At 42.2% G+C, this 13,495-nt stretch overlaps 1 protein-coding gene across 2 annotated transcripts; it reads right to left on the minus strand.

Moving 5' to 3' along the window:
- Positions 1 to 895: 895 nt before the first annotated feature.
- sesn4 (sestrin 4) lies at positions 896 to 12,060 on the minus strand. Of its 2 annotated transcripts, none has more exons than XM_051419149.1 (9): positions 11,835 to 12,060; positions 5,617 to 5,814; positions 5,218 to 5,400; positions 4,821 to 5,066; positions 4,057 to 4,171; positions 3,719 to 3,843; positions 3,266 to 3,432; positions 3,029 to 3,173; positions 896 to 2,944 (listed from the first exon to the last, which is right to left on the minus strand). In XM_051419149.1, the coding sequence occupies exons 1-9, from the start codon at positions 11,898 to 11,900 to the stop codon at positions 2,855 to 2,857; spliced, it is 1,335 nt and encodes a 444-aa protein (XP_051275109.1). In that variant the 5' UTR covers positions 11,901 to 12,060; the 3' UTR covers positions 896 to 2,854. The 2 variants fall into 2 exon arrangements, with proteins under 2 accessions (XP_051275109.1, XP_051275111.1); XM_051419151.1 differs by lacking the exon at positions 11,835 to 12,060 and adding an exon at positions 8,580 to 8,742.
- Between the last annotated feature and the right edge of the window lie 1,435 nt (positions 12,061 to 13,495).

The following is a 13,495-nucleotide window of genomic DNA, read 5'->3' on the forward strand; positions in this document are numbered from 1 at the left end:
TAAGTTTCCTACCTGCTACATGTGTGCTGTACAGACCATAACAATTCTATACATTATTTAGTTTTTGCTCTGTAATAAATCCCACCATGTATTTTACCAATCACGGTGTGTTTTTAAAGGATCGGTTCACTTTTCTATCTGTCTATAAATAACAATCCCATGCCGATGTGTATTTTTGGACACTAATCTTTCCTCTTCTCCACACTGGATGTGACGAGATCGCTTCCTAATGTGATTCCAGTGCAAGTGATGGACACAAAATCCACAGTTCTCAAAGTTCTACCGAACCTATAACAGTTTAACTTATGGTTTACTATCCCTCCACCACAGCTCAGCCACAAAAAGCTGTCCAAGGAAACAAAAAGACAAAGTTTTGCATTAAAAAGACTTTTGAAAGAAACCTCTTGATATCACAGACAGTTGAAGTCTGTTTGATTTGACTTGAGAATAAACAGAATTAAGACTGTGGATTTAAATTACATTAGGAAAGCGTCTCTTCACTGTCAACATGGACAATTATTAATTAAGGGAGTGTGCGCTTAAAACAGACGTGAAAAAATGTGAACCTGTCCTTTAATTAAATTTCTTCCCTCGCTGGCAGCTACAGGTTTCATTTCATTCTAGGGTTTGAAATCAGCTTTCAGCCTTCAAACATGATTGAGATACATTTTAAAATCACCTTAGAACTGCAACTATATTTCCTGTTTCACCCTGTGTCAATCCTGCCTTGGAGGCCAGTTGAACTGATGAGCTAATTCACATTTCCATGTAATTTTCATGTAGTCAATTAACTGAAACTGGAGTCTATAATCAGAGGGAGACAAAGGTGATCAGGTAAGTTCAGGTTCTTTGAGACATCCTGTGGAACAAAGTGAAACACAACAGTAGCCGGATCTTATTTTCATATAACATCTTTATAGAAAACATTTCTTCACATTTTCAAAAAAACATTTTTTTGTCTTTTCACTTGTTCTTTTTTTTAAGGTTGTTTTTTATTTTAAATAATTGTCCTTTTTTTTAAAATCAGCTCAAGTTGAACATTTTTTAAACATCCATCTGTGTCAAAGGCTCTTGCTGTGTTGCTGGGGCTCGTAGAAGGTGTCTGATAGAGAACACGGGCACTCACAGCCGTAATATTCATCAGAAACGGTGCTGACCGACACCAAGAAATAACGGTTCCCATTCATGCGGGAAAAGCCACAAGTTTTAGAGTTGTCAGTCGGGGGTGTTTCCCAGCTGCAAGTGAAGCCCACATTCAGCCTCCAGTAGTCACATCCCTCCACTTCAGCAGCACTCCAGTTTTAGCCTGAAGGCACCTGTGTTAACAGCGCTTTTGCTTTTGTCGATATGCACTTTTGTTTCTTTTCTACATCCTGCAGTTACTAATGTCTAACTCTAAACAGTCTGTCACACCTCTACGTCTACCCAGGCTGCAGCACAACAAGCAGGTCCTACCGTCACACCCAGAAACAACACAAAAAAAAGTACTCTAGAGTTTACAAAAACTGTAAAAATAAAAATGAAAAACAAAAAAAAAAAGATACAAGAGTTTTAACAACTAGTTTGCACATTGTTCTGCTTCGTAAATTGTACCATGGATTTTGACTTGATAATCAGCTTTGATACAGCTCACAAAAAAAGCTTTAACACAAAGCTTTGAGCAAAAAGAAAATCTGAACCCAACCTCAACTCATGACCAGTACAGATCTACTTCAGGGTGTTTTTCATCTTTCCAATTCATCACTTCACTTGTGTGAACAGTTGAGTTTTTTAACGACCGTTGGTCTGAAATTCAGTCTCTGATTTGATCATTTCTGAAGCTCGTCAGTACAAATAACAAAATAATCGTTCAGCAAATGGCTCAGCTTCATCTTCACCGTAGGAAAGAGCTCACTGACCTCTTTAGATACAAATTTTTCTTAACATCAGGTGTAAATTTGGCATTTTGCGAACATCATTACCTTCAAAATCCTTTTCAGTAATTCACTGGCATGTTTTGGATCAAATCACTTCACTCGCAAATCTGGGGTTGAGAACAAAAGCAAAGTCTGAAAGCTTGAAGACAACCAGTCTAAAAATCTTCATTACATGTTGTACAGTGGAGAAGAAAGGCGTCAGACCCCACACTGTGCGGCTCAATGTCTACTAATGAGCTACCTTGCGTTATAAATATATAAAGTTTAAAAAAGTGCTTATTAAAAGAAACTATAGTGATGTGATAACTTCCAGCAGTGTCACTGTTGTGTTTGTTCTTGACCAGCATTAATACGAAATGTTAGGGAGAGAAAAACTGACGTCCTTCACGGTCCACTTAATGTCCTCCTCCAACACTGACAAGGATTGTCCAAAAAAACAAAAACAACAAAAGGCCCTGGTCTCCCGTTAACATTCAACTTGTACAAAAAGATTTTTCTTTTTTTTTTGGGAAAGCATAGTTAATACAAAAGGAGACTGATCAAACTAAAAAGGAGAGTATTAGCCACTGTAACACACTGCTACAAACAAGCAGTTTCTCACAGACTGAGCTGGAACAAAAAACAACAGGTAAAAATTAAAACAACCCTAGTAATAATTGCACATAACCTTTGAGAGCCGAGATGTTTGATGAAAGGACTTCACAAAGAAATAATCTGCAGAAGGGGCGAGGAGGTGTGGCACACTGGTATAAATACATTAAATCTGAGAAAAAGAAAAGCACATTCATGAGGCACAGCTACAAAACGACGGAGCTCTGTGTCCTTAAGAGTGTCGCTCTTGTCCCACGTCACCATCTGCTGTTGAGATTTCTTCATCCTTGCGTCTCTGGGTCTCTCTGTACCGGCGGAAAGTTTTAGCTTTGTGCCTCTCCGAGCACTTAGGCAATCATGTACTGAGTGATGGCTCTCAGAGCGTATAGCAACTCAGCCTGTAGGCGGGCCTCCATGATTAGTAAATTCACGTGTATCTGAGGGAAAGGAAATAAAAGAAATGATTCAGACTGCCGAGAGAGGATTGAAGGTTAACCAGTGGAACGTGAAGGTCTTCTTACCCGTTCTGAAGTCTTAAGTGGAGCCCAGCTCAGAGGACACACTGGAGTTTTGGTGGCATCGGGAAAACAGGCCACAGCCTTGATGTACAGTTTCAAATCCCGCTCCAGCAACTGGTTCACTTCTCCGTAATCGTAATCATCATACCTGTGACCACAAAGAAACATTTATTTATCTACCAAACACAAAGAGAAGTAGGGCTCTTATAGGAGTAAAATAAAGAAGGTATAGTCGCTCACCGTATTCCTAACACACAATGGATGTAATTCCAGATCGACCTCTTCAAGTCGGGGCTGTGCAGCGAGGGGAGAGTGGTCACACTCCTGAACCGGTCGTCCAAGAGGTGCCCGATGTCCGAATACAACCTGTTGACTAAGGAGAAGCCGTGGTCCTCCCATGAATAGTCCTGCAGAGCAAATACAACACATCCTCACAGTCAGTGTTGTAGGGTTTGGATACGCAGTCACAATTAACTCATCAAATATTAAAGTACAGCAGTGAATTCCATTTGTGACCAGTTCAACCAAAGAATTGTATTTATTTTAATGGTTTTTAGTGGCCTGAAGTGGGAAGGTTACAATCTAATACAGACATCAAGAGTATTGATTTAAAACTGTGTTAAGCTATTTGAGGTGTCCCATTACCAGTATTTCCTCCGGCAGCAACACATACAGATGTACTGACATCCTCACCTGAACTCTAAATACTTGAAAGTGGTCCTCCTCCCTTCGAGCAAACTCCTGATAGCAGAAGTCAGGGTCTGTGATAAAACGCGTGGGGTCTGCGAAGAAAATTATCTCCTCCTCTTCTTCCATATCTAAAAACAGACACGATGACAGCAAAGGAGGTGGAAAGGAGGCAGAGAGAGAGAGGGAGAGAGAGAGAGAGTGCGTCAATAAGTGTGGTAATTGCTCAAGTTTCACACCATGTGACCTAAATTTAATGCTCGAGATAACGATCAGATGTGAGTGGGAACAACTGTACAGTTTGTTTGTGTGCATGTCTGCGTATTATGTGCCAAGTAGGTTACCCGTTTGCTGGTGTGTTTGGGTCTGCAGCAGACGCTCTTCTCTTTTCTCGCGCTCCTCCTGGGACTTCTGAATCCTCTCCTTTAGACACACTATGTCACAGCTGGAGTCCAGAGACTGTGAACAGAAAGGCCAGGAGAGGTACTGATGAAGTATCTCACAAAGAACAGACACAACCTACTGCAGAGCGACGAGAAACAATCTCCCACCTTCATCTCACACGTCAGTTAGTATTTAATGCAGACACATGATGGTTTATTTGATCTTTATTATCTTTTATGGAAGAAATCATGTTTACTGTGTCTACATAAACGTCATATTCTCATTTCCCTAAATGATAAAATCCTCCTGAAATGTCTCCAAGAAATCACACAGGAATTATCAATTAATTAACTGATAAACGTCTCAAAACTAACCATGAATCATTTTTATAATCAATTCATCACTTTAAAAGTAAAATGTGAGAATTTGGTGCTTTTCTTTGTTTTTTATCTTTGTAAATTGAGCATCTTTGGTTAAAAAAAAAAAAAAAAAATAAATAATTATAATGTATTAATTGTAATTAAATGTAATTCTACAAATTAAACTATAATAAAATTAATCATTTTGTAATCTTTGTAATTATAAAACCTTATTTTATTTAAAATAGTATTTAATTAACCATAAAACATCCATTTCACTTTGGAGGTTTCTTAGCATTACAAATGTTTAAAAGACGAGAGGACTGTGACTTTTATTTTAACAAAATACAAGTCTGATTTGTTACCCGTCGGCGTGTTATGTGTTCGGTGGGAGTGGCGAGTGGCTGAGGCACGTTGGTGTTGCCGTTGGCAGCATCAAAGGGGCAGAAGGTCGGCGGGGTACCGTTAGGAGATTTGGAGAGCGGGACAAACTCTGAGTCTGTGTCGCATCCAAACACAAAGCTGCAGAGGGAGTGGCAGTGGGCCAGGATCACCACGGCCTGCACCAGCTCAGCCAAAGACCAGCACTGCTCACCCGTCTTCAGCAGAGTCTGCAGGAAACAGAGACAAGAGCTCAGGGTCAGACGAGTACAAATATGTATTATGAGTGATCTAAAGACAATAAATATTTCTGTATTATCTGTATGTGATAATCGGTTATTATCGTTATGTTTGGTTCATCTGTGTTTTGCTTCGCTGTACCTGGATGTGTGAGCAGGCAATGAGCCAGGGTTGGTGGGCCAGCACCCTGTTGATGTGGTCAAGGAGACGAAGGCGAGGGGGCGCTGCCTCCAAACCCTGCAACCACAGAGGGTCCCCGCCCACCCTCAGAAACTGGGCTGAGTGAAGGTACACCAGGTAGTTGCAGTGATGTCGTGCTGCAGCCTGGAAGTCACAGGAGAGGAAGTTGAGCAGACAAATTCAGCAAAATGGCCGACTGAAACAACAGCTTGTTATTCTTTCATTTTGAATAATACTGTTATGATCCCTGAGGAGTCGAGAACGCCTTCCAAAACTACTATCTGTTTAGCTGCATGTGCAGTAGGATGACAACTGGTGAGATCCTGGGTATTCATAAACAAGAACAGCCTGGTCACTGACCATGATGGCGATGTAATGGCGGTATGGCAGCGGTAGGGGGCCGTCCATGTGCAAGATGTAGTGCTGTGTGCGCAGGAAGCTCTCCAAGTACTGAGGGTGAGAGGCCATCTGCTGGGATACGGCGTCTATGCTTCCCGTGCTGACCAGAGCCTTCATGAACAGCAGCGACACTCGCTCCTTCTCACCGTTCACCATCACCTACAGAAACCAGGACAGAGAGGGGGGAGATGGTTGGTCTCTGATTGGAAAAGCAAAACCACTGAGCTCTTTGTCACTGCAATACAAGCTGAGGATGTTTTTTCATTGTGTTCATGTGTATGATGAGGCAGCAACAACTGGAGCTGAAAAGTTATTTAATCGATTTCTTATGCAACGAGTTAAAGTTGCTCGAATATGAGGATTTGCTGCTTTTCTCTGTATTAGATCACAGAAACTAACAATCTCTGGGTTTTGGACTGAAGACATCACATCATTGGCTGCGGGACATTTTACAGATAAAGAAATGACTCAGTTAATGGAGAAAGTAATCAGCCCAATGAATCGAGAAACAAATAAACATCAGTTGCAGAACTAGCAGCCAAGAGTCCACAGTGACGGTGTTAAATGTTTTCATTTGGGGCTGAATTATTGGAGCTCATTTAGTAGCCAAAGTAGGTTGGTTTAAGATAAGGTTGGACTTCAGTGTCCACACCATGTGATGGCTCAGACTGTGCTTTGGACCGGAGTCATGTTCCACACCTTAAATCAGCTGAAGAGAGACAGCCTTGGAAGAACAGCAGCCACGGTGCTGTGATATTGGCGCCACTGGCAAGTGAGTGCATTCCTTACATTATTCTTTCTGCAAATACAACAAGCAAACAACGGTGCTCAGCTGGGAGCTTGACCGGCACACAGACCCCAGCTCATGTTCGCCGCAGCAGGGTCTGATGCTTCATACGATTTCACTACGTTGTTATTAAACGCTGAGAACGCACCACAGATTAATAGGTATCTATTTCTGTGAACTGGAAGTGGATGCAGTGGACCAAAACTGCTAAAACCAGGAAGAAAAACACCCAAAGTTGTCCTTTGAAGAGGGGATTTACACGCTGGGAGGAACCACAGATGAAGGCACTAATGTGAAAGTCAGGTTTAGGAGGCCTTGAAGAGGGAAGCTCCGCAGCAGCAAAAAAGTGGACAAAACCAAACACACAAACATTGGAGCGACTGGGCTGAGGAGCCTGAGGCCAAGAGAAACAGATCCATGTGGAGAGGGAAGCTGGCCTGCCCTCTTAGGCTCAGCCATTTATTACGTCTCTCGCCACCATACAATGGCCTCTAGGAAAAGGTGTTCGGGAGCTCGGCCTTGAGTGAGGACTCAGCTCCCCTGTAAGTGAAACCTGAGTGTACAGCGCTGATCAAAGCCAAATGGTTCACTGTAGTTTGAACCGTACGAACGCTGGCAAACACTGTTAACAGCACAAACTGCTGTCTAGGATTCTTACTGTCCTGTCAAATCACACCTCAACTTATGTCACAGATAGCGATCCATGTTACTTAATTTTAGCCCTGAACATGTTTATCTGGCTGGTAGCTCCATGTGGTATTTCACTTCTCCCTGCAGTGGAAGAGGGTTTCCTCCTGATCCTGCAAGAGGCTCCACCTCTTGACCTATATAGAGTCCAAGCTCATATCTTAACATACTACATGTTAAACAAATCTCAAATCAGATGTTTATATTTCCTTAATCAATTGTTTATATAAAGCAAGAGAGAAAAATATCTAAAAGGGAACAGGAGGATAAATAAAACAATAAAAAATATTTAAAAAAGCAGCAAGTGAACTTAAATGAAACCCCTCGGACACAGACCCACTACATTGGAAATGGCCTGGAGGGTACGTAGAGCACACAGGTGCCTGCCAATCAAAGACCTACTGACAAGAGCACATTCAAACAAGTATCCCTCTGCAAACACAAAAGCTACTGATTAGTATTCTGAGCTGCAGAATCTAGGTTACTGCTCCATCAAGCACTAACTGGCTCAGCCAATGAAAGGAATGGGATACCATATAGAAAACATGCTCCGAGTACAACTTGTCAAGGACTTATCCTGTAGGTCGACTACATAGCATAGTTTTATTTTCCAAACTGCCACTGTTGACTCAGCTAGGATTGCAACACAAACTGGTTATGTTTCCATTTGATTATGAATGATTCAGTTCAAAATCTGCTCTCAAACATGTTGTCAGCATAGAGGTACAGACATTTCTTGTTCTTATCAGCCTACGTGCCAATAATATCAGCCGCCTGATGCATCACTTCAGTATCTCTAGTAATTAATATGCTTTTTTGGACTGTTTCAGAGTCACTGCGCAGCATACAATAAAACAACACAAATCCAAAACAATAAATGTTCTTGGCTTTCAAATTTCATCTACCAGACTTCCTAATTAACAACAGTGTATGGAAAACATTTCCGACTGGAAATAAAGCCACTACTTATGAAAAACAAGACTACTAACATCCCACCAATGTTATGACAAAACCTTATCAAAGTGGGACATCATGCACAACCAGGTGACGCAATGAGCCCTGCTGAAGTGTCTCTAAGCAAGGCAAAGGCCTCTACTGGCTTCAGTGGGGCTGCGCTGAGGCTCCCTGCCCAGAGTGTGATGGAAAACAACATTTCTGCATGAGGATTAATTCAGAAAGAGTTCACTGTTGTTGTTACACTTGTTAAAGCTGAAATGACAGGCTTGTGTATCGTACAGGGAACCCTGCGCCCACACAGGACACTGCATGTGACTCCGCTGCCCACACTGGACGTTACTGGACTGTACATTTCGGCCATAAACCCACTGCATTTTCACCAAAACACGCACATTAAATCCTTACCAGCTAGTTGGCATTTAACTGACAGACTTCAGCCTCTGTCAAATCTACAGCTGTGACAAGAACAGTTAAATAAGAATACAACACTTACTCTTATAACCACTGAGGAGATGGGATTTGCCATGAGTGGCATCGATGATCAAAGAGGAAATTGGTGTTTTGTGAAATCTCATAAAACATGTCTGGACAAATACGACTTGAAAAGTCAAATTGAAACAGGAACTACAGTTGAAGTAAGCCGTCGCGCAGCAGGAAATGACACATCCTACGGCTTTAACTGAGTCTGCTGACTGTGTAACACAAAAGCAAAAATAAACTAAGCTAAACCTACGGTTCAAGTTCAAGACACTATACAGTAAGATGATGACGTTTATTGTAAACTACTCAAATAAAAAGGTAGTTTCAGTCTTTTTTCCTGGTTGCCAGATTGAACAAGAAAGATAATTTATATTTCAGTGTGTCGACAATATTTAAATAAACATTTTTCATCAGAACTAATCAATACTTGTGACTAATTTACACTCTGGGAAGAGGGTTAAGTGAAAGCTGTATCCAGACACCATCCATGTCCAGACAACCCATCCACACTGCTTCATCTTTACTGCCTGAAAACAAGAAGCAACAAAAGCTGCACACAGCACTACTTTTGATAAGGCGATACACTACTTATTGTCCACCCACATGAAAAAAACACCCGCATGATAAGGGAAAAAAAATCTAGTAACAAGCATGTGGGGGTGGATATATAAAGCAAAAAAATGAACAAATCATCATTTAGGGGACTGTGTATGGTATTACAAAGCATATTTTGGTTTCACATAGATGCAAAACAGACTGATAGAGAACAAGCACATAAAGGCTTTGTGCAAATAAACCTATTAATTCTGCTTACAGTATGCCCAGCAGCAACTGATTTTGAAACAATGCCATTTCTTCCCAGTCAAAAACAAGCTTGAGGGTTACAGAAGCGAGACGGCAATGTTGATTTTAGAGCGCTGCTGTATTCAAATCACAAGATGGATTCAAACTTATGGCCTGGCAGCAAAAGATAGGGAAATAAATAGTGGGCCTGTTGTGGGAAAAAAATTCACAGGTGCAGATCATTTGACATTCAAAAGAAAAGAACTAAACAAAAACACAGGAGAGGTCATTTGCTTATTGATCAGAGAGGAGCAAGAGGCAGGGATGAAATGAAAAACAGGGGTGACGTCAGTGAGGGGAGGAAAGGTAAATGGAGACAAAGACGGGCTTTGATAGCCGGGCTGACAAACTAAACAGCAGCACTGTACAAGCAGGAATATGAAGGAGAGGGCTGGACTAAGATGACACACAAAGAAGTGGAAAAATTATGCCAGCCGTCCTCCAAGGGTAAATGTGTCAGCTTGAGATGAGACGTGCATGTGTTCATGTAGGTGTGTGTGTGTGTGTGTGTGTGTGTGTGTGTGTGGTGGGCTGCAGGAGGGGGGCAGCTGCAGATACAGGAGGAGGACATTCAATCTGCATTCCGATTGAGCCTGAAGGGGGTCCGTCCTTATCATGCGCCGGCGTCCTGGGGGCATTAACTCCCTTGACCCCCCAACCGCACCTCATCACCGGAAACACAGTCGGGGCAGATTTTGGCTCTGCAACCTGAACTCGGGGAGTAGCGCAAAAAAACAAACCAGCTGCAGCCCAAAGATGTTTGGAGAGGGGAGGGAAAGGAGCTGCTGGGTAGGACAACACATACAACACAACCAAGACAAACAAAACACTGTGCTGCAGGATGGGGAAGAAAAAGACATAAAAGCCGAGCCTACATACAACAAGATGAGTGATTGGAGCTGTCAGAAAACACGGCGGGCAGGTAGAACAAGGGGGAGACGCAGTTACAAAAGACTTTCACTGATAACAGGGTAATTCATTACTCAGGTGTGTGTGTGTCATGTCAAAGTGGATATCTTAATTTTAAAAACACTTTGGGATTCAAGTAGTTGCTCGTTTTCCTTTGCAAAAGCACTGGTTTCAAATCAAATACAGATTGTTTGTCCACAGTAACAGACTATTATGTAGTCAAATGGCATGTAAAGAAAAATGCCAGCTGAATGACAATGAAGACGAGGAGCAAACAGTGAGCGGGGTCGTGAAAAGTAGCACAAATTGCACTTAAAACCAGAGTTGAGGTTTTTTTTTCCCTTTTGAATCCCTTTGCTGCTCACATTCCTCCCTGTTTTGCTCCATTTCTGGACTCTAATCTGCAGCAAAAAACATGTCTTTTTTGGATTGCACTTGAGACAGCGCCCCCCTTCTGTTGCAAAATGAACAGCGACAGAGGAGAAAAACAACTTTGATTGGCAGTCCAGTTCAGCCAGCAAAAAACAGCACAATAAAAGTGGCCAACATTGAGAGGAACCGCAGGCAGGAAAACACTGCACAATCCCCACCTGTCCTCACGGAATAAACCCCTTTAACACCGCTCTGTCCTTATATATATAAATATATATATATCTCTTATTAATGCTCAATGCATTTCACTGCATTACTTCACAGCCACACAACAAGCTCACTGACACTTTTCTCCCAAATCCTCAGATGATGTCATCGTCACCTACAGCTTTCACCTCATTGCTGCAACAACGGAGCGCATTAAACCATTAAACAGTGTGTGGAGGGGGGGAAATATCAACATATATCAACATATATCAACATATATCAACATATGTGGACGCAGATAAAGTGTCTTACAGCGGACAACAAAAGGCTGAGTCTTCTCCACATTGTGTGCGGGGTTAACATCACAGCGCAGGCACAGACATTAAAGCTAAAAGAGATTTATGTTCATATTTAATATCAATTTACTGACGTTATGTTCACGTAAATGACTTTTAACGTGACATTTAACAACTAGAGACGAAGAGTATAAAAGGGTGTCTTTGTGGAGAGGGACTGAGGCAGTTTAAATCCCTAAATTAAAGCATTAAAACTATTATTTATCGCCTTTGTTAGTTGTGATTTAACTTGAACCGTTAGCTGAGTTAGCTAGCTCGGCAGTTAAGTTGCGCTAACGTTAGCTAGCTAACAGCCGCTGTTTGTGTCCGACTGTCGGTAAAAAGTTTACAGACCCAACAAACTGTTAACACTCACCTTTTATCTCTCTCGTCGACTGTAAGCTACACGAACAGGTCGTGTTTAAAGCCTTACAAACACCCCCTCCGACCCGGCGGAGAGGGAGAGCTGCTGAGGCTTTCTTTAATATAAAATAATGAATGAATGAGCGTTACAGCGCAGTTAGCCGCTAGCTTTAAAACATTAATTAAAACTAACTTCAAGTATCCTCAACCTTCTCGTCTGTTCAGGGCTTTTAACCTACCTGTTTCTGGACTCGCTGGCACTGGGTTCTCAGGGGGTACTCCATTTTATTCGCACAGATGATCATTTTCCAAAAAGAAAAGTGCTGCTACTGCATGGATGCGGCTCTTGTCTTCCTCTCGGTGCTCTCCACAGCCAGCGAACAAAGGCAGGAGAGAGAGAGAGCCTGCCGCCGGGCTGCAGCTGCGGTGGGTCGGGCTGAGAGCTGGACTGAGAGAGGGGAGAGAAACCTTCCCGGAGCCGAGCTGACAGCTCCAGTAACAGTGTGTCCAATCAAAGCACAGGAGGCGGAGCCGGCGGTGTGAATGCTAATGAACATCTGCAAACAACAGCGCAGACACAGAGGCAACAACAGGCCCGGGGGCAGACACCGGGTCGGGAGGGTTACTCTAACTAAATGTACTCAGATACAGTTAGTAACTTAATTATAGGTGTCACAGTGTCTGTAGTTTGACTGCAGGGGCACAGGAGGGGGACTGTGAGTCAGTGGTCTGAAGTAGGGTAGTTAGGGCCCCAGTGTGCAGAAATATTCAACATATATTAAATTACACATTTATACCACATAAACTGCACACAAACATGTCTGCAAAGGAGAGACTTGTAGGTACCTATAGGGCCCATTTTTATTCAGATACCCTGAGGTCAGAGGTCAAGCGATCTCTTTGAAAATGGGCATGACAGTTTTTCTGTTATTTAGCCCCCTAGATAGTATGACAGCGCTGTAACTGGGCCTCTGAAAGACAGTGTGGAGTGGAAGAGGGAAGGATAATGGGGGGACTCCCCTCTGGAAACACCCCTGACCATATCCAAGTAACATAACGTAGATTACTTTCCAGTACTTTCTGATTACGTCAACAACAAATAAACAAGTAAAAATGAATATGTGTAAGACAACAGATGAAATATGACCTCTCCTCAGTGTGATTTTTAAAGAAAAACTTGTTTTCCAGTAAGCAAATTCAGGCAGCAGCCTATAGACCATATTTCACAGCTGGAGGACGTAACTGGCACTTTGCTGTGTTGTTGTTCCTTTTTCTGCTTTATAGACTAAATAAAGATGAAATTTCCCTTCAGTGAAAGCATCTGTTTCACAAGCGGTCCTGATGATGAACTGACGACTGTAAGATAAGCAGTTGTTTCACTCCAGACCTCATGTGAGACTCATGTACATGGTGCTGTATTGATCTTTATTTTTAATAATCCTCATTTTAACTAAAATCTGATAACAGCTCTTTCCCCCCTGTAACTTTAATGGATTACAGTTACCTTTTTTATTGATTACATAACTCGGTTACATGTAATCTGTTACTGCCCAAAGCCTGCCAACGTCTGACCAACAGGATATTGGTCCGGAAGCACCTTTTCTTTGTGTTTGTGACGGCCCTGTTTGATGCGAGCTGTTTAATAAACTGCACCAGTGAGTCAGGCTGCGTTCACACTGCAGGTCAAAGAGACTCAGGTCTTTAATGACAGTGCAAACAGCACAAATCACATCCAATCCAAGCTTCTTGGTTCTGTTTTGGTCTGATTCTGTGCAGTGTGACCTCAGTGTGAACACTCATATCAGAAGTCATGTGACTCTAGATTGACATTCATCATGCGGTTCACTTCAGGACCGAGACCTGTTCAGACTGTAATCTGATATGAGCCACATGTGAAAAT

Source organism: Dicentrarchus labrax, unplaced genomic scaffold (genome assembly GCF_905237075.1).
Source record: "Dicentrarchus labrax unplaced genomic scaffold, dlabrax2021, whole genome shotgun sequence".
NCBI classification, from domain to species: domain Eukaryota; kingdom Metazoa; phylum Chordata; class Actinopteri; family Moronidae; genus Dicentrarchus; species Dicentrarchus labrax.